At 41.4% G+C, this 18,450-nt stretch overlaps 1 protein-coding gene across 4 annotated transcripts in view; it reads left to right on the top strand.

Moving 5' to 3' along the window:
* The window catches only part of LOC143036537 (hrp65 protein-like), a 63,751-nt gene that overhangs the window by 6,252 nt on the left and 39,049 nt on the right, over positions 1 to 18,450 (top strand). For all 4 annotated transcript variants that reach the window (XR_012967368.1, XM_076204014.1, XM_076204012.1 and 1 more), the window contains exons 2-6: positions 5,930 to 6,148; positions 7,501 to 7,671; positions 9,763 to 9,893; positions 9,989 to 10,281; positions 11,893 to 12,410. Coding sequence is in view for 3 of the 4 variants with exons in the window: in XM_076204014.1 (XP_076060129.1) it covers positions 5,930 to 6,148; positions 7,501 to 7,671; positions 9,763 to 9,893; positions 9,989 to 10,281; positions 11,893 to 12,410 (1,332 nt within the window). In the remaining variant the exon portion in view is untranslated. The remainder of the gene's footprint in view (positions 1 to 5,929; positions 6,149 to 7,500; positions 7,672 to 9,762; positions 9,894 to 9,988; positions 10,282 to 11,892; positions 12,411 to 18,450) is intronic.

The raw sequence follows: 18,450 nt of genomic DNA, 5'->3' as shown, positions 1-18,450 counted from the left end.
AATGCAGAGAGGCTGCTTCACTTAATCAGTGACACACCCCCACCCCCCATCCTCTCATTCGGAAAAAGAGAAGATGGGAAGAAATCCCTGCGGGCTGTGTCAAAATATTGTTCACTCACAACCACTCCCCATTCCCCTCCCCCACCATCCCTGCCCCTCCTACCCTTGCATCATGGTATCATCTATACACAGCATTCTCCACTCACCCCCATCTCCTGCCTTCTCCCTTCCTTGCTCAAAATCCCTTTCACCCTCATCCATCCATTTCATCCTTGGTCATCCCCTCAAGTTCACTCCCCCCACCTCTGCCTTCCACACCTCCCTAACTAATCTTTCTTCACTCATACTTTCCATGTGTCCAAACCATCCCAATACTCTATCATCAGCCCAATCTGCCATCTCCTTTTTCAACCCCACTCTCCTCTCCTCATTTGGTGCACAAAACACCAAAATAAGAATAAAGTAAACACTAATTTTGTTGGGTGTAAGGATTTTAACAAATATCAGTTTAGTTACTTCTTATGAGGAAAAGGTTCTGATGGAACATATTTCAGAACTTCCTCCATGTTGCATGAGGAATGGATGAAAGTTGACAGAGATCCTTGGGCCTTAGTAGATCTCAAGGGAAAAAATGAGACAGTTGTGTGTGTTGTATTACTGTAGGATTGTTTCAATGTTGTGGTATTAGGAGGAAATTGGTTGCCAGTTGTTGGCTCACATTATGTGAAAAGGTGTTTAGAAATATAATGAGTTGGTACTACTTCGTAGATATCATGAACTCTGTGTGGAAACTGCCCGTCTCATTAGGCTGTATCATCCAATGAAGATAAGTTGTTTGAAGACAACTGGCTGGGAGATGATGCTCTCTGATGTCCATCTTACCAGGCCACCTCATGCAGGTACCAGTCATTGGTCTTGTGTGTTATGGTTCAAGGGTTGCTATCTTAGTCTTAACATAGTTTAGGTCCATCAATCCATTGTCCCTGGTCTATCTTGCAGAAGACTTTTGGCCTCCAGGAAATTGGCAACAATTATCAGGTGGGACATAGTCATTTAGAGAAGAAATATTGCATTATTGTCTGGGAATTGATAGTGTGGGACATTGTAGTGTAAGATGTTTTGTGTTTTCTGTGTGGTGGTTGAATTTGTGATCAGTTTTATTCTGTATTGATGCTGTCAACCCATTCATTGCAGAATTAAATTTCATTCTGTAATGATGTTAATTATCTGCCAGGCAGTGAAATTTGTTCACTTTTTCATTATCTCCTGTAGTTAAGGTTTTAATATTTACCACTGAATTGTTTTTTTAATCTTGCTCTGTAAATAGGTATTTGATAATATGGGAGTGAAGTCATCATTCATGGGTGCACAGGAAACTTTGGCACATGGAGAATGACTAACTGTTTTTGCAACACTTAGAACATGTACAGGCTTACTCAGGCATTTGTTATTATGCAATATAGTAGATATTGCTGAACATATCTTATAAGTATAACATATATAAACAGATGTCCAGTTTATCCAGAAGACACGAAGAAACTAACATCAACAAGGGTGGTAGTTTCTGTGGTGATCCATAGATGGCAGCACATGTTGTGGGGTTGTAAATCTGCTCTCTGCTGTTAACAGTAATAAAATTTTGAGCAGATATAGCTTTCCGTAATAAATGGATTAATGATAGTTGGTACCTTGAGTGCAGATGTGCTAGTGTGATTTATGTTAGTTGTTGGGAGTTTAATCTGTGGTACTTTCATCAGAGGGTTGTTTGAGCATTGAGTTGGGCAGTCTTTCTTATGTGGTTTAGGTGGTAGGCTGTACATATTTGAGTAGTTTACTTTATTATTATTATTATTATTATTTTTTTTTTTCTCTCTCTCTCTCCTCCTCCTCCTCCTCCTCCAATGTAAAACGTAGAAGGGTGTGTTATTCTGGTGTAGAATTGTGTACTTGTCATTTTCATGTGTTCAATTGAGAGGATTTAATTTCCTGTGTGTGTAGGTGTCTCAATAGGAGTGATTTTGGTACAGCCAGTTTTATTCTTAGTGCTCCATTCTGCAGTGTTTGTAAATTCTTTGTTCAATTTGCTGGTCATTGGGAATATGGTTTAGCTTTTTATTCCAGTAGTTTAAGAAGGTTAAATCCATGGATTCATGTAAACTCTAATTGTCTGTTCACATTGATTTATGTTCATTAACCCAAGATATATGATTGGGCTATGGTCCTGAAAACCCAATTGTATAGTAAGATTATAAATTTGTCGGAAAAATAGGGGGCAGTGCTCACCTTCAGAAGCATGAAATGATGGTCTGCTTAGTCTGCCTGATCATAAAAGTGAAACTGGTTAAACATGTAGTCTTGCCTCGTGTTTGGCAGCCAAATTTTAGGCTGGGTTGAAGGCAAACTGATGGAGAGAATGTTTTATTTTAGAGATGAATGTTGGGTGCCAAATAATAATAGCTCGCTTTAAGTGCGAGAAAAGGTGGGGGGAGATGGTAAGGGTGGTGAGAAAGCAAGGAGACAGCAAGCCAGGCTCACAGTATAATGCTCCAAGGTAATCTGACTCTTTGGTGTTCATCCAGCCTTTTTATGCACAGGTAGGTCATGACCCATGATTCTGATTGACATTAGGTCAAAGTGTGATGTGTGGGAAATCAGACATAAAACATTGTCATACTGGTGACTCCCTAGATATTGGGGCATGTGTTCCTCATCGAAGTCATTATGCATCCTCACATGGCTGGCAGACTGAGGCACTGCTTAGTCATTGCAGGGACCTGATGCCATCTGTTGTAGACTGGTGAACTGCACATGCATTTCCTGAAGGAGGCTTTGTTCCACCCATGTTCCTCAAGGAAGCTTTAGTCAAGTCACACAGTCAAAAGTGGTGCAAGCATCCCATGGAATCACTTGTGGGTCAGTAAGTTCATATGACGGACCAGGGAAGAGGAGTGATGTGGAGTGAGGACTAGAAGCAAGGGCAACTTCCTAACATGCCCCCACAGCAGTTGTGTGAAGCTTTGACAAGAAATTGTCAAAGGAGTTTTCCTCAAGATGGGGCCAAGGGTAGTAGTAGGTGGCAGTCCGATTGCCACTGGGTACCAAGCCCCTAAGTGCTCAGCTACTCCCATGGGACTGGAGTTGTCCTGTATGTCTTGAAAAAGGTTGGTGTATCTGGGGAGGCTACTCTGGGGATCTCATACCTGGAACTTGTCCTGGGATCACATTGTATGATGACATTGGAGTGTGGTTGCAATGTCCCCCCGGGGGGGGGAGACACCTGAGAATGGTTGTGGTTAATAGATGGAGCATTAGGCCACCCAGGGTGTTGTGGATTTGACAGTTGAGATTGCTAGTCTAGCTCTACCAGAGTCGGGGTATGGGGCCTTATGATCTCCATTGAGCATGTGGGTGGGTCTAGGTGGGGACATTCATAGCTCTAATTTGCTAAATGATCTAGTGGCAGTGGTAGTAGGCCACAAATATAACTGTGGTAGACAAGAGTGTAGACTGTTGAACTGACAGTTGGCAGATGTGGCAGGCAGTCTGGCAGAGAAGTGGCAGCACTTGAGCAGCTGCTGATACCTGTGGTAGGCAAGTGTGTAGGCAGTGGAACTGATAGTGGTGCTGGCAGGCAGCAGTAGCAGACGATCTGGCAGATCAAGTGGCGGCTGGCAGCAGTCGAGTGGCAGAGCCAGGGATTGGAGGCCCCAAATGTTGTGCAGCCAATTGTTAGGCAGGTAGTGTTGCCCCACATTAGGCAGCTTAATGTTTGGCTGGTTTGAAGGCAAACTGATGGAGAGAATATATGTTTGGAGATGAATATGGGATGCCAAATAATGGTGACTCGCATTATGGGCAAGAAAAAGGGTGGGGAGACGATAAAGGAGGTGACGACTATGTACAAAGTCATGTCCCAACTCTGCTTGTGGGGGAGGGAGGAGGAGGTGAGGAACCAAGGAGACAGTAAGCCATACTCACAATGTAATGCTCCAAGGTGATATGAATCTTAGGTGTTTGTCCAGCCTTTATATACACAGGCAAGTCATGACCCTTGCTCTCAATTGGCATGAGGACATAGTGTGATGCATGGGAAGCTGGATGCAAAATGTTCTCATGCTCCTGACCCACTAGGCATTGGGGCATGTGTTCCTCAACAAAGTCATTGTGCATCCTCACATGGCTGACAGACTGAGGCACTGGTTAGTCATCACTGGGACCTGACAGTGTCTGACTTAGTCTGGTGAACTATGCCTTTCCTCAAGGAGGCCTTGTTCCACCCATGGGCCTCAAGACAAGGAAGCTTTGGTTGAGTCGCACAGCCAAGTGGTGCAAGTGTCCCAAGGGACCACTTGAGGTCAGTAAGTTTGTGGGACAGACCAGAGAAGAGGTGAGGATGGAGGAGTGAGGACAAGAAGTGGGGGTAACTTCGTAACAATATGAAATGATTATATGCATGAAATATCTTCTATTTAGGTTTTAGAAGATAAGAGGGAAACAAGGGTGGTGGATGGGAGTGGGTGTGTTCCTTTGGCTTGGCTACCTCCCTTACGAGGGAGGTATATAGATAAACAGGTTTTACAAATATTACACATAGTCCAACTGCTGCCTTGCAGACATTGTCTTTTTTAATTTGATCCCATGACCTTGTGGAGCCCTCCCATCCTTATCCAGTCCATCTGACCTTGTAGTCCACCCCTACCAGTGACCAGAACATAGTCTCTCCTTGTATGTCTTGCTTGTCAGGTTAGGAACCAGTTGGGTGCTATTCTTTGTGGCCTCAGTCTTACTCGTATCTTCCATTCTGTGTGGGGAACATACCATTGATGTTCTAGTGTGTGAATTAGGTTCACAGTCTTTTCACTCTTTATCCATGTAATGAAAATCCACCTTGTTGTGCAGTAGTCCATACCTCACTCCCACAATCTTACTGATATGTTTGTCAGGTGAGAAGTTGTCTGTTATCTACACTCCCTGATCTTTCTACACACACACATACATACACAAATAGCGTGTGCAATCACCATACAAGAATTTAAGAACAAACTAGATGTTGCAAGATACAAACACAGGTCACTACAAGCATAGCTCCCCTCCCGTATGATACTAGATAAATACACACACACACATGTACATATGTATATATATGATTTTTTTATTGAAATTTATTTTCCACTCTTGGTTCCAGGCATATACAATATGATCTTTTTGCATCAGTGGATAGTCCTCACTTTTCATTGTTCTTGTAATCTTCGCATCATCAGTAAACATTATTTAGCTTACCTTCTGTCATACCATTATTGGAAATATTACAGGTGCTAGCACTGAACTTGCAGGTCACTGCTCTGCCCTATGCCTTAGCCTTTACTATTTTATAATCTTCAGTTGATTGTTGAAGGAAGTTATTTTCTCTCTCTCTCTCTCTCTCTCATGTGATGGCATCCTTCATTGGGGGAATGTTTCATCACAATAAATAAAAATGCCACAATTTATTACTGTATGCTATGTGATAACCACATATAACTCACATTTTTTCATCTAATTTTTTACAATGAAATAGAGGCTTGGTCAGAATTTATTTATCTTAAATGTGTGAATTCACGTGTTGGAGAGACTAGCAAAAGACTGATATAGCCTTCTGGTCATTAACCTGATCTGCGCTGAAGGAGAGTCAAAGTGACTCTAAAATACTTCAGCATTAGGTAGAGCATAAAGATAACAGTATGGTTGGAGTTAGAGGACATTGGATCCATTCTGTATTGATGGGATGCCTCAAAGATGAATGAAACTCCAAAACCTTAAATACATTAACAATAGCCAGAACAAAATTATAAATATTGCCAAGTATGGAAGAGGTTACAGGACCAAGAGCTTTTTGTTCCTCGATATATTTTTGTGATTTTGTAGTAAAACTACTTTTTTCTCCTTTTAGGATAAAATCAAAGAAAAAGTCAACACGATGGTTGGACCACAGATTGACCTTGAACCCTTAGAACTCACAGAAACCAAATTTAATGCCCGGAATCGCCTTTTTGTTGGTAACCTACCCAGGGACGTCACCCTAGATGAACTCAAACAAATCTTCTCAAAACATGGAGAACTGGGCCAGGTTTATTTCAACAAGGAGGGTGCTTATGCTTTCGTCAATTATGTAAGTATGATAAAGTTTTACAGCTGATTGAATAACAAAAGTTTGTGATTTGACATGTTGACATTAAGTGTTTTTACTGCTTTTATTGTGCATTTGATGTCATGAAATGAAAGTGTATATTTAACATCACCATTTGGAGAAGGCATATGATAGGACTGATAGCAAAGCATTTTGGAGATGTACAGGAGATGGAAGTCTAATTTTCTCAGAACCTTTTACATGAGTAGAATGGCATGGGGGGGTCGGGAGGGAAGTGTGCAGTTGGAAGTGAAAGTGATTTTTATGTGGTTGTTCAACATGTTCTGTACATGGATTGGATGATATGGGAAGCAAACACAAGTGTGGGCAGCAGTTTAGAACAGGTGAGTGAGGGTAGAAGAAAATTAGGCAAGTGTTTGTGGATGATATTGCATTTGTGGCTGATTCTGAGGAGAGACTGAAAGAGTGGTAGGATGAAAAGTGTTATGTGAAATAGGTATCTGGTGATGAATGCAAAGAGATGATTGTGTAGTGATTGTACCAAGGGGCAGAGACTTGGAATATATGGGGAGTAGAAAGGAAAAGTTTGGGTATATTTGAGATGAAGAGTTTAAGAAGTAAAGTACGACAAGGACAAATAAAGTATGAAATTAGAGGTGAGATAGAGAAAAGGGAAAGAAAGAGGGCTGTTGGACAAGGTAGATTGGGTGGTTTTAGCATATATTATGAGCAGCAAGAACCAGATGGAGTGAAATTGACAGGAAGCCAGAGAATAAAGTGGATGAATGGGATGGGCGGGGTCGTTGACGTACAATAAATGTCTGAAACAGGAAAGAAAGTGCGAAAGGTAGTAGTGAATGGATGAGATAATGTTCTTGTCTGCTGTGTGAATTATTTTGGATAGATAGGAAGTCGGGGGCGGTGGTCATTATACAATGAAACAGGAGTAAACCAGATATGGAAGCCCAGTTTCTCACCACATTGTCTTTGAACTAAGCTGTGTGGCAAAGGGCAGGGATGACCTTTCCTCCAGTTGCTGAGATGGGAGAAAGGAGATTGTGTGTTTGCACTGTGAATGGCAGTTTGAATGTGGAAAATATTAGACTTCCTGTACACCTGTAGTTATTGTAAATAGAGTACAGATAGATAGTAAAGCTTGTCAGTTCATGTAATATACCTTCTCTTTGTAGGAATGTTTGTACAGTTGCTTACCAGTTTTCACAAATCTCCCTCGTATATTACAAAGTAGACTTCTGATATCCGCATGCATTCACATTCCTAAACCTACCATGATTTTCACAAGTTAGTTCTACTGTGTTGATATTTTTTATTTCATGTACTTTTGTTCATTAAATTTTTTTGCTCATGAACAGGACTTCAGAAGCAATGCAGAAAAGGGCCGTCGGGAATTACAGGGCTACATGTGTCATGGTCGGCCAATGAAGATTCGTTTCGCAGCCATCACAACTGGTGTAAGAGTCAAAAACTTGACCCCACAAGTATCTAATGAACTGTTGCATAAGGCTTTCACAGTTTTTGGCCAGGTAAGGCAAAAAAATTTATTTATGAAGGCTTCAAATAATGTTCCCCCTCATTACACTTAGAATGTGACCTGTATTACATTTTTAGTTACCTCTTTCCTAACTTCTTATTTTACATTTGGCTTAATTTCAAACTTGGTCAGATCTGAATTCTTGCATTTTTCTAGTTTCCCAAAGTTGTGGTCTTTTCTTCTTCTTCTCCTTCTTTTACTTTTTTCTTTTCTTTTTCTTTTCTTTTCTTTTCTTTTTCCGGCATTTGCTCTTCCGTACACATTAAATCCCAACTTTCTTATCATCATTGGGGAGAATACACTTGGGGTGGGGTGTATCACTTTCAGACATCATTCTCGAGTTTTGCTAAGCCTGTACAACCACATTTCCCATTTCAAACCATTTTTGGCAGGATCAGTGGACTTGGTTCAGCCAAGGACATGAGGTATGCCTTCCTGGAGTTAGTCACATTCACCGAGTTAGCTCAAGGAGGCAGGAGAGGTGTCATTCACAAATTACACTGGCATTGGGCCTCGACTGAGTCACAAAGCAGTTCCTGTTAGGATAGATCATACCAACAATACTCGAAACAGGAAGCACAAGGGATTTTATAAGTGGGAAATGGCCTTTTGGTTAAATTAGGATAAAATGACTACATACATTTACCAAAGTTTTTTTTTTTTTTTTTTTTTTTTTTTTCTCTCTCTCTCTCTCTCTCTCTCTCTCTCTCTCTCTCTCTCTCTCTCTCTCTCTCTCTCTCTCTCTCTCTCTCTCTCTCTCTCTCTCTCTCTCTCTCTCTCTCTCTCTCTCTCTCTCCTTACAATGGAGGTAGCCAAAAAATAACTACAATACAAAATAAGATAACATAACTTGCTGCAGACTAACACAAATGTAACCAATGGCAACAAATGATTGATTATGTGGGCAAATGACAGGAAGGCCACTGAGCACTCCTTTAGCTGGAGTGAGGACTGGAGGATTCATTATTCCCAGGTTGATAGGGCAGAAAGGAATGTACTTGTCTGCTCTAAAGTAATAATGGATGAGTTGGGGGTAGAGGAAAATTGAGGAGAAATAATAAAAGATGAGGTGCAGGTAGTTTTGAAAATGATGAGAGCAGGTAAGGCTTCTGGGTTATATGGGTGTCATGTGGAGTGTCTGAAGAAGAGAGTTACAGTAATAATGGACTGATTAGCAAGGTTGTTTAATGTGTATAAGGGTGGGTAGTGTGCTGGAGGAGTGTCCATATAGTTCCACTTTACAAGGGAAGAGGGCACAGATGTGAGCGTAGTAGGTTTAGAGGGATCAGTTTATTGAGTGTAGTTGGGAAGGCTTATGGGATGAGTTTAATTGAGAGGATTAGGAGAGGAACAGAGGGAGTAAATGGTGAGGAGAAGTTTGGATGTTAGGTAAGTTAAGGGTTGTGTCAATCAATTATTTGTTATAGAGGAGATATGTGAGAAAGCTTTAGGAAAAGGTAAGGATGTTTATTTGGGCCTTTATGAATTTGGAAAAGGCTTATAACAGAGCAGGCAGGAAGCCACTGCGGAATGGGTGGGATTAGTTTCATTCCTTTTGATTTGGCTACCTCCCTTATAAAGAGGAAAAAAGCCCTTGGCATATAGATGTATTTAATGACCCAAATTTTAGGTTTATGATTGGGAATTTCTTTCTAGATCCATATGTGCCTTAACCACTTCACTACGGGACTTAAATCTCGCGGGCAGCAGCCAATGCCAGCCGTACAACGTGTCATAATAATACTTGCATCATAAAATATAGTCACGGCTTATATCGATCGTTCTCTCTTTCACCCATGAATTTTGAAAACCACAGAGAATGGGATTAAGAGCAGATTAGAGAGAATGTAAAAATACAGGGGGGACTACAATAAATATAATCAAAACGCCGATATGGCAGCGTCGCGAATCCACTTGCTCCTCATGACGCCTACGTAGGCGGCACCGTATGGAAGGGGTTAATTATGGAAATGGGGAAAAGTAATGTATACGTACATATACCATATGTGAATTAAAGAAAAATTGTCTTGGTTGTTTCATACAAATTTATATACATTTTTTTTTTCTCTCTCTCTCTCCACAGATTGAAACATGTCGGGTTATTGTCGATGATCGCGGTAAACCAACAGGAGAGGGTATCATCATATTTGCAGACAAAAAATCATCTACACTGGCCATTAAGAAATGTCAAGAGGAGTGTTACTTTCTTACAAAGTAAGCCATCATGACAGTAATGTAAGGCCAGTTGTGGGTTTTATTACAATCAGTTGTGTTCTTTAAATAACAATTTTTTTTTTTTATCCAAACAGGTCCTTGCATCCTGCCATAGTAGAACCGTTGGAGGCAAAAGACGAAGATGAAGGCCACCCAGAGAATACTATGATAAAAAATGATGAATACCGTTTTGAAAGATCAGAGGGTCCTCGATTTGCTGAACGCAATTCATGGGAGTATGAATATGGATTACGTTGGAAGAGACTTTATCAAATGTACCACGAAAAGAAGGAATGCTTAAAACGAGACTTCATCGCAGAGATGAATCACCTACAGGCAAAAATGGTTTTGAGCAAGCATGAACACGAAACGGAACTCCTAAGGAGAGGTAGGACACTTTGGAAATATATTTTTAGAATTACACGAGTATTTGGGTCCTATCCCCATATTTTCCAGGATCTTTAGGTGCACTTAATTAAAACTAATGAATGTCCATGATGGTTCCATTTCGGCAGTTTGACAAATTAATGAGATGCTGATTGTCAGCATAAATCAACTCAAAATTAGGGTGCATTCTTTTACTACAGGTTACTGCCAATTAATGATAAATCTCTTTGTTAATCACAGAAGATGATAAATTTGTGATCAAAGTAGCCAACAGACTCACCTGAGATATTACACTGAAATACAATTTGTTGATAATACCTTTGCCTGTGATCAATAGATGATGAAGTTAGTCTGTAGTAAATAGCGATAAAGTTTTTGATGGAAAATTGGTATTAATGAAAGACCGGTTTGACAGTGATGAAAAGATTAGGGGTGTCAGTGATAATACATATGAAACACAAAGGCAAAAGCCGACAAGACTGTGAGAATCAACACCGTGTGAGATCGAAACCTTTATTGGTACGACATTTCGCTTGTTACAGCTTTTTCAAGTAAAGACATATGGCAAACACACTGAGTACATATAGGCCGACGGGAAAGGAACTGGGAGAGGTTATCAGGGAGTGGTAGGTGGAAGGGCGGAGTGTGTGGGAAGGGGACGGGTGGGACTTGGTGGAGAAAAGGAGGACATTTCGGACAGTTTGTTGAAATGGACTAAGGGGGACATTTCATACATTTGTGTAATGCGGGTAACAGATGGATGATAGGAGGGGCGATGTTGAACATGCCTCTGTTCTGCTCAATGGTTTTGAAGCTTTGAATGGCGGCCGCTTCCAGGCATTTCCTCCTCACCCTGTATGGTTTACTAAAAAGAAGCTCTGCGTTATCCCAATCCATCGGAACACCAACGACCACCTGATGGATTGGGATAACGCAAAGCTTCTTTTTAGTGAACCAGACAGGGTGAGGAGGAAATGCCTGGAAGCAGCCGCCATTCAAAGCTTCAAAACCATTGAGCAGAACAGAGGCATGTTCAACATCGCCCCTCCTATCATCCATCTGTTACCCGCATTACACAAATGTATGAAATGTCCCCCTTAGTCCATTTCAACAAACTGTCCGAAATGTCCTCCTTTTCTCCACCAAGTCCCACCCGTCCCCTTCCCACACACACACACCCCTCTGCCCTTCCACATACCACCCACCCCTCCCTGATAACCTCTCCCAGTTCCTTCCCCGTCGACCTATATGTACTCAGTGTTTGCCATATGTCTGTACTTGAAAAAGCTGTAACAAGTGAAACATACCAATAAAGGTTTCGATCTCACACAGTGTTGATTCTCATAATACATATGTATCGCATTGTCGTATATGAAGTTAGCTAGTGGAAAATGTGGTGAAAAGATCTGGAATGTCGATGATACAAGATTTATCATTAATTGGCAACAGCCAGCAGTCAAAAAACACCCCCCAAAATTATGGGGTAGGGCCTTAAGTTGTATATTTTAGGGTGTCTTTAAAATCTCCTGAAAGATGATCATAAACATTTTATATGGTGTGATTATATCAAGCAATACAAAATTGTTTTTCATGGCCAATTTCTCGTTTACAGAATTGGCAGCCAGAGAGGCTGAAGCAGCCAGTCTTCTCCGTAGTGGCCCATACCGTAATGGTAATTATGGCTATGGTGGTGGCAACAGTGGATACAGTGGTGGCTATGGTGGTAATGGAGGATACGGAGGAGGCAATGGGGGTGGAAATTATGGCAGTAATTTTGGTGGCAACAGCAACTTTGGCAGTGGTGGTGGTGGTGGTGGAGGTGGTAGTGGTGGAAACTATGGGAACAATTCCGGTGGAGGAATGGGCAACTTTGGTGGAAGTGGAGGTAGCAACAATAACAACAACAGCAGCAGCAGCAGCAACTTTGGACAACAGCAGCAACAACAACAACAACAACAACAGCAGCAACAGCAGCAGCAGATGCCAGGAATGGGAAACAACCTCGGAGATAACCGGGGAAATTTTGGGGGGGGCAACATGATAGCGGGAACTGGAGGAGGGACTGGCATGTTTGGCGGCAGTGGAGCAGGTGGCGGAGTAGGTGGCTCTTCCCCAAGTTCGGCACTGCAAGTAAGTAGAACATTTGAGAGTATTTATTAGTTATAAGGAATTGTTAGTGAGTTTGGAAATGTATGTAATAGGAGAGAGTTGAAGGTAAATGTAGGTGAAAATAAGGTGATGAGATGAACAGGGGAGAGAATGGTAGAGAGTTAGAAGTGAATCTTGGAGGAGGTGGATGGTTTTGGGTATTTGGGGTTGCACATGGTAGGAAAGAAAGGAGTGGAGATGAGTTGTAGATTGAGAGCAGCAAATAAATGCCTTGGGATATCAAAAAGTTTCATTGGAAACAGGCATCTGAGAATGGGTGCATGGAGGAGATTATAGGAAGGGGTGATTGTGCCAATGACACTGTATGGTATGGAAACTTGGAATTTGAGAGAGGCAGAGGTGAATTTAAATGTGTTTGAGATTGAGATATGTCTGAGAAGTATGGTAGGGCTTACAAGGTTGGATGGAATGAGAAGTGAAGAGGTGAGGAACACGGGGTCGGAAAGGGGGATGGCAGGTAGGGTTGGTGAAAGTGTATTGGGATGGTTTGGACCTGAGGGGATGACTGAGGATGAGATGGATGGATGGTGGGAAGGGGTCTTTGAGCAAGAGGGGAATGTCTGTTGAGCAAGGAAGGGAGATGGAAGGAGATGAGGGTGAGTGGAGAATAGATGGTGCTATGATATAAGGAAGAGAGGGAGTAGGAAGTGGTTATGTGTGAATAATATTTTGACGCAGCCCAAAGAAATTTCTCCTGTCTTCTATGTTTTACACTTGAGAGGAGAGAGGGGGTGTTGCTGATTAAATGAAGCAACCTTGTGGATGTACTGTGACTTGTTGCATTGTTCTGACCCAGGGCAGTGGGCAGGAGATAGGGATGACCTGTCATCCATAAGAAGCTAAGATGAGAGAAAGGGTGGTGGATGGGAATGGTTACATGCCTTTTGACTTGGACACTTCCCCTATAAGGGGGAAAAAGACCTTGGTATATAGGTAGCATATAGAGATAGGAGTTGTTGGAATTCCCATCATGGTATTTTTAAGAAGATTTATCAGTCCATGTTCATGTAACCATTTTATAACTGGTACAAAACAGAAAAAAATTAGAATGCATCCACACTGACATATTTATAAGTTGGGTTTTAGGGACAAGGTGTAGAATAATATCTAATCCAGCAGTGAATAGTGTGTACATGTGTAATATTGGGTAGAGACGTAGAATTTAACCACTACGATTCCAATTCTTGCGCACTGCATCAGATGCCTGATGTACGATAATTGATGCATCACATTACTTGTGTTATAGAATATTAAAGTCGCTGCTTTATTTCTTATTCTCGTTCACTGAGTAATAATAAACACAGACAATGTGGTCAAGCCAGATCACAATTCGGGGGTCATTCATCTACAACTCCAAAATGAATATGATCAAGATGCTGACACCAGAAATCCTTGTATACTCACTCGTGCCTCATGATGCCCAGTGGTGCGGTTGGTAGAGTCTCCGACTGTCACTATGGCGGTCCGGGTTCGAATCCAGCCCAGGGCTGAAATAATTTTAGTATCATTGGGCCCCAAGTCATTACTCCAATTCTCATTTGTTGGGGTGTGTGTGTGCGTGTAAGGTCACAGCATTACCCATAGATCGGTCATATGAACTCTGAGCTCTCTTTCGGGAGGGAAATAGCTGTTGATCACAAGTCCAGCATGTGATCCAAACACCAAGGTGAATACATAGGTGTCATCGTATGGAAGAGGTTAAGGAACGCAGAAAGAAAGAGCCTTAAATGTGTTTTGAGATGGTGTTAAGAAATGTGGGAGTGAGGAAGGAGGTTAGGCAGAGTTGTGGTGAAACAGTAGCTAGTAGATTGGGTTGACTGAAAAATACAATGGTGATTTGGGCATGTGGAGAGAATGAGTAAAGAAAGACTAGCAAAAGATTGGAAGGCAGAGGTGGGTGGAGTGAACATGAGGGGAAGACTGAGAATAGGACAGATGGAGTGAAGGGGTTCTGGGCACAAGGGGAGTGTCTGTTGAGTAGAGAAGAGAGAGAGCAGGAGATAGTTATGGGTGGAAATTGATTATGAATAGATAAGAAATTAACGTGGCCTAAAGGGATGAGGAATGGAGGGTTGCCTTGTAAAGTGGTGGTGGTGGTTGTAAACAAGTTTTGGTCATCATGCCTTGCTATGGAGATGCTGCATCTTGCTGCATTGATTATGACGTAAGCAGTGGATAGGAGATGGATGATCTTTCATCCCGAAGGAGCTAAGATATAAGGGAGAACAAAGAAGGGTGGGTGTTTGCCTCTTCAGTGCAAGTCAAATTCTTGTGCGCAGCATCGCATGCCTAATGTACAATGCATCACACTACTTGTGTCATAAAATATGAAGTCACTGCTGTATTACTTGTTCTCTTTCACTCTAAGTAATAATAAACACAGAAAATGTGAGCAAACCAGTTCACAGAATTCGGGGGTTAATCAGCTACAACTACAAAATAAACATAATCAAGATGCCGATGCCAGCATCCTCATGTGCTCACACATACCTCATGGTCCCTACGTAGGCATCATCATATCAAAGAGGATAGGAGGAAAGGTCCTGTTGGTATATGAATGTGTGTGTGCGCCAGGATAGGGTGAGAATAGGACAATGTAGAATGAACTGCTCACTATCTTCTGTATGGTGGTTGTATCTGGTGCAGTTGGAAGTCTGGCTAGGCCAGTTCTGTGTTAGTATTTGTTTACTGAATGAAACTACTTGTAACTGTGTTGGGCGGTAAACAGAAGCTGTTAACGGTGAAGCATGGGAGGGTGTGCGAGAAGAGGAAGTTGAAAGTAGATAGAGATGGGAAGGTGGCGAGATTTATGACAGATGTGGGTGGCCATGGGTTGGAGGTTTAAAAGGAGAGAGGTTGGAGGAAGGTAATTGTTTTTAACCGCTTCAATACGAGTCATTTTTCCATGCACATTAGGATACTTGATGTGCAATGATGCGTCACAATACTTGTATTATAAAGTATAAAGTTACAGCTGTTTAATTCATTCTCTTTCACCTAGTGTGTTTATAACCACAGAAAGTCCAATCAAGCCTGTTGACAGAATACAGGGTCACTCAGCTACAACTACAAATATAATCAGGATGCCAACGCTGGCATCCTCGTATCCCACTCACACATTGTGATGCCTACATAGGCATCATCATATCCTAGGGGTCAAGTATTTGGAGTCGCATAAAGCAGGAAAAGGGGGCGTTGGGGTTTAAGATGCATTAGAGAAAGGGAAGCAAGAAAAAGTTGTTAGGGGGGGAGAAGTGTCATGAGGAATAGATATCCGGTGATAAATGCAAAGAGAAGGGAATGAGGTAATGGTTGTGCTCATGGCATTATATGGAGCAGAGATTTGGAATTTGAAGAAGACAGAGAAGAGGACCATAAACGTTTATTTCTTGTCTGAATTCTGTCCAGTCACTTTTTTATTGAATAGATTCAATTCTATGAATTTAGCCTTTCCAAATATTTATCTTCATTGCCCTTCTACCCTACATTCCTTGTTCCATTGTGGAATTAAAGACCCATGGGAAATGTGCTGTACCAAGATTCTGTTTTTATTTGTTTATTCCCCCACCCCAGTTCCCTCTCCAGAAGGAGTTGTGGTATTTGGAATGAAGTCAGTTGTGCTGGTCTGATATATATATATATATATATATAATTTTTTTTTTTTTTTTTTTTTTTTTTTTTGGGGGGGGGGGTGCTACTTGTTTGGGTATGAAGTAGTTCAAATTCTTCCAGCATTTGTTTAGTAATCTGTACATAGAGTAAACATGATATTTTGGGTGATTTAAGGAAGACCACACATTTGCAAAAAACACAAAGTATTTTCTTTTACCACTTTACTCTCTATTAACATAAAGAAACTTGATTTGGATGGTTCCATGGTACATACATGTGGCAAAAGGCCCTTTGCCTCTAATAAAGAGAATAGTCAAGTTCAAACACCCACCCACATAAACTGTGTGTGTGTGTATATATATATATATATATATATATATGAGCTATTAATAATGATGCACACTAAAACTAGTATAGAATATAATAATTACATTATTATATACTCTACCTAGGAGTCCATGTTAGGAAAGTGCTCATTAAAGTAATAAGAAAGGATTGCTGACCCCCTCACATTCATGGAGTAACTTCCCACACGAAGGCAAGCTGGTTTCTTGTTTTTCCGTGGCTCATTGGCCACTTACCTACATTCCTCCCCTGCTCGTTTCACCCAGTTTCAGTCAATGTTTGATCACCACTGTAAACAAATGCTACTGTCCCTGCAAAGCTCCCCTCCACCCACTCATTTTGAACAATGATTTGGGTTGTTGTGTTGTATTGAAATTTATTCAAATTCCTTTTGGGGTTATTTCTTTCAACACAGCATGGTTCTTGGGGGAAGGGGGGATCAAATTATATGCATGGGTCTGTGACCTCTAACACCTACAGATGTGGAATATCACCTTGTACAGTACAAACAGAAACATACAAGTACCATAGGGTTTAATTATTACTATCGGTACATGTATTTGGAGTGTATGTGGAGTGTATTTGGGGATGAAATGGGTGGGGGTGTTTTTGTGCCTTTCCCTTTTTGGCTACCTCCCTTGAAAGGGGGAAAAAGCCTTGGTATATGTATGTATGTACATGTATTATGGTTTGACTAAGCTCATGAATGACCTGTCATCCAGGAGGAGCCAAGAAAAGAGGGAGGGAGGGGTGGTGAATGGGAGTGGAGTATGTGGGGATGAAATAGGTGGGAGTGGATTTATCCTTTGAGTTTGGCTACCTCCCTTGTAAGGGGGAAAATGCCATTGGTGTATGTATGTACATATATTGTAGGATACATGTGGACTATATCAATAAGTATATATCATTGCAATCACTTTGCATACAGGAGATATAGGTTGCATAGAGGAAAGTGTTGTGTTCTTGACATCTGACTGATTTCTGAGTTCTGTTACAGCTTTCATGATAATATTGAAGCTAATAATGTGTTCGTTGGCCATCAGTTGTTAAATATGTTGATCCAGGTGACCAGCAGCAGGCACCAGATTAACCCACAAATCACTCGAAAGAAAAGATTTTGTGTTTTTGTCAGGGTGGGACCTGCTCTGTGTTGGTACTATTTCAGTGCCAGGGTGCAGTCATGGTAATGTAGTTTTTACGTATCATAGATGGAAGTTTTTGGTTGGGTCGAAGTCTGGGCAAGTTTGGAGTATAGAATTTCAGTTCATAGCCCTGGTATTCTTGCAGGATAACTGCAGCTCCAAAGAAACTAGTTATGGCCAATGGTTCATCTCATGAGTTGCTCATTGAAGGGATTCTGTGTCGCTGTCTAGAAAGAGTGAATGCAAGACATTGTAGTATGATGTGTTGTATGTCTTAAGTGTAGTAATATTTAGGACAATCAATGTCTGTTGCCAGGCTGGTATGTTTAGTACTGTTTTAACCCTTTCGTTACCGACCCGTCAAACTTACGTAAACAAACGTTTCAAACTGTCCCACGAATGGTTGGAGCCTTATGTTTGTAAACACAGACACTTGCCACCACGTGGGTAGAAATAACCCAGAAACCGAGGCCTTGAGAGCCCTCAATACACACAGCTTAACTGTGACACGTGCGTGTCACGGGGAGCACGCTCGGTTCCTGGCGGGTGCACTCAGCCATGACACGCAGGTGTCACAAAACACGCATCCGGTACTCAAGGGGTTAATGTAGTGCAGTGAACTGAACATATCACAGGAGTAATTTCATGATTGGATTGCTTTCTGGTAAGTTGGGTGGATTCAATTTATTCTGCCAGCAATAAGAGACTATCCTTTGGGGCAACAGACCAAAAAGGTGGTAAAGGAGAGATTTGAGAAAGATAGAATAGAAACACTAGAATTTAAAGTGATCAGCAATCTTTTTTGTGAGTGAAGATTTATGTAATATAGGAAGTCCCACATGTACCAAAGGATTACATACCTTCAAATACTTTCATATATTGAAAGTGGTTGTTCGTGCGGT

The sequence above is a fragment of the Oratosquilla oratoria genome, chromosome 20, assembly GCF_046742065.1.
Source record: "Oratosquilla oratoria isolate Oo_2021 chromosome 20, ASM4674206v1, whole genome shotgun sequence".
Classification (NCBI taxonomy): domain Eukaryota; kingdom Metazoa; phylum Arthropoda; class Malacostraca; order Stomatopoda; family Squillidae; genus Oratosquilla; species Oratosquilla oratoria.
Note: the sequence above shows the minus strand (reverse complement) of the source record. Positions and strands in the feature narration are given on the sequence as shown.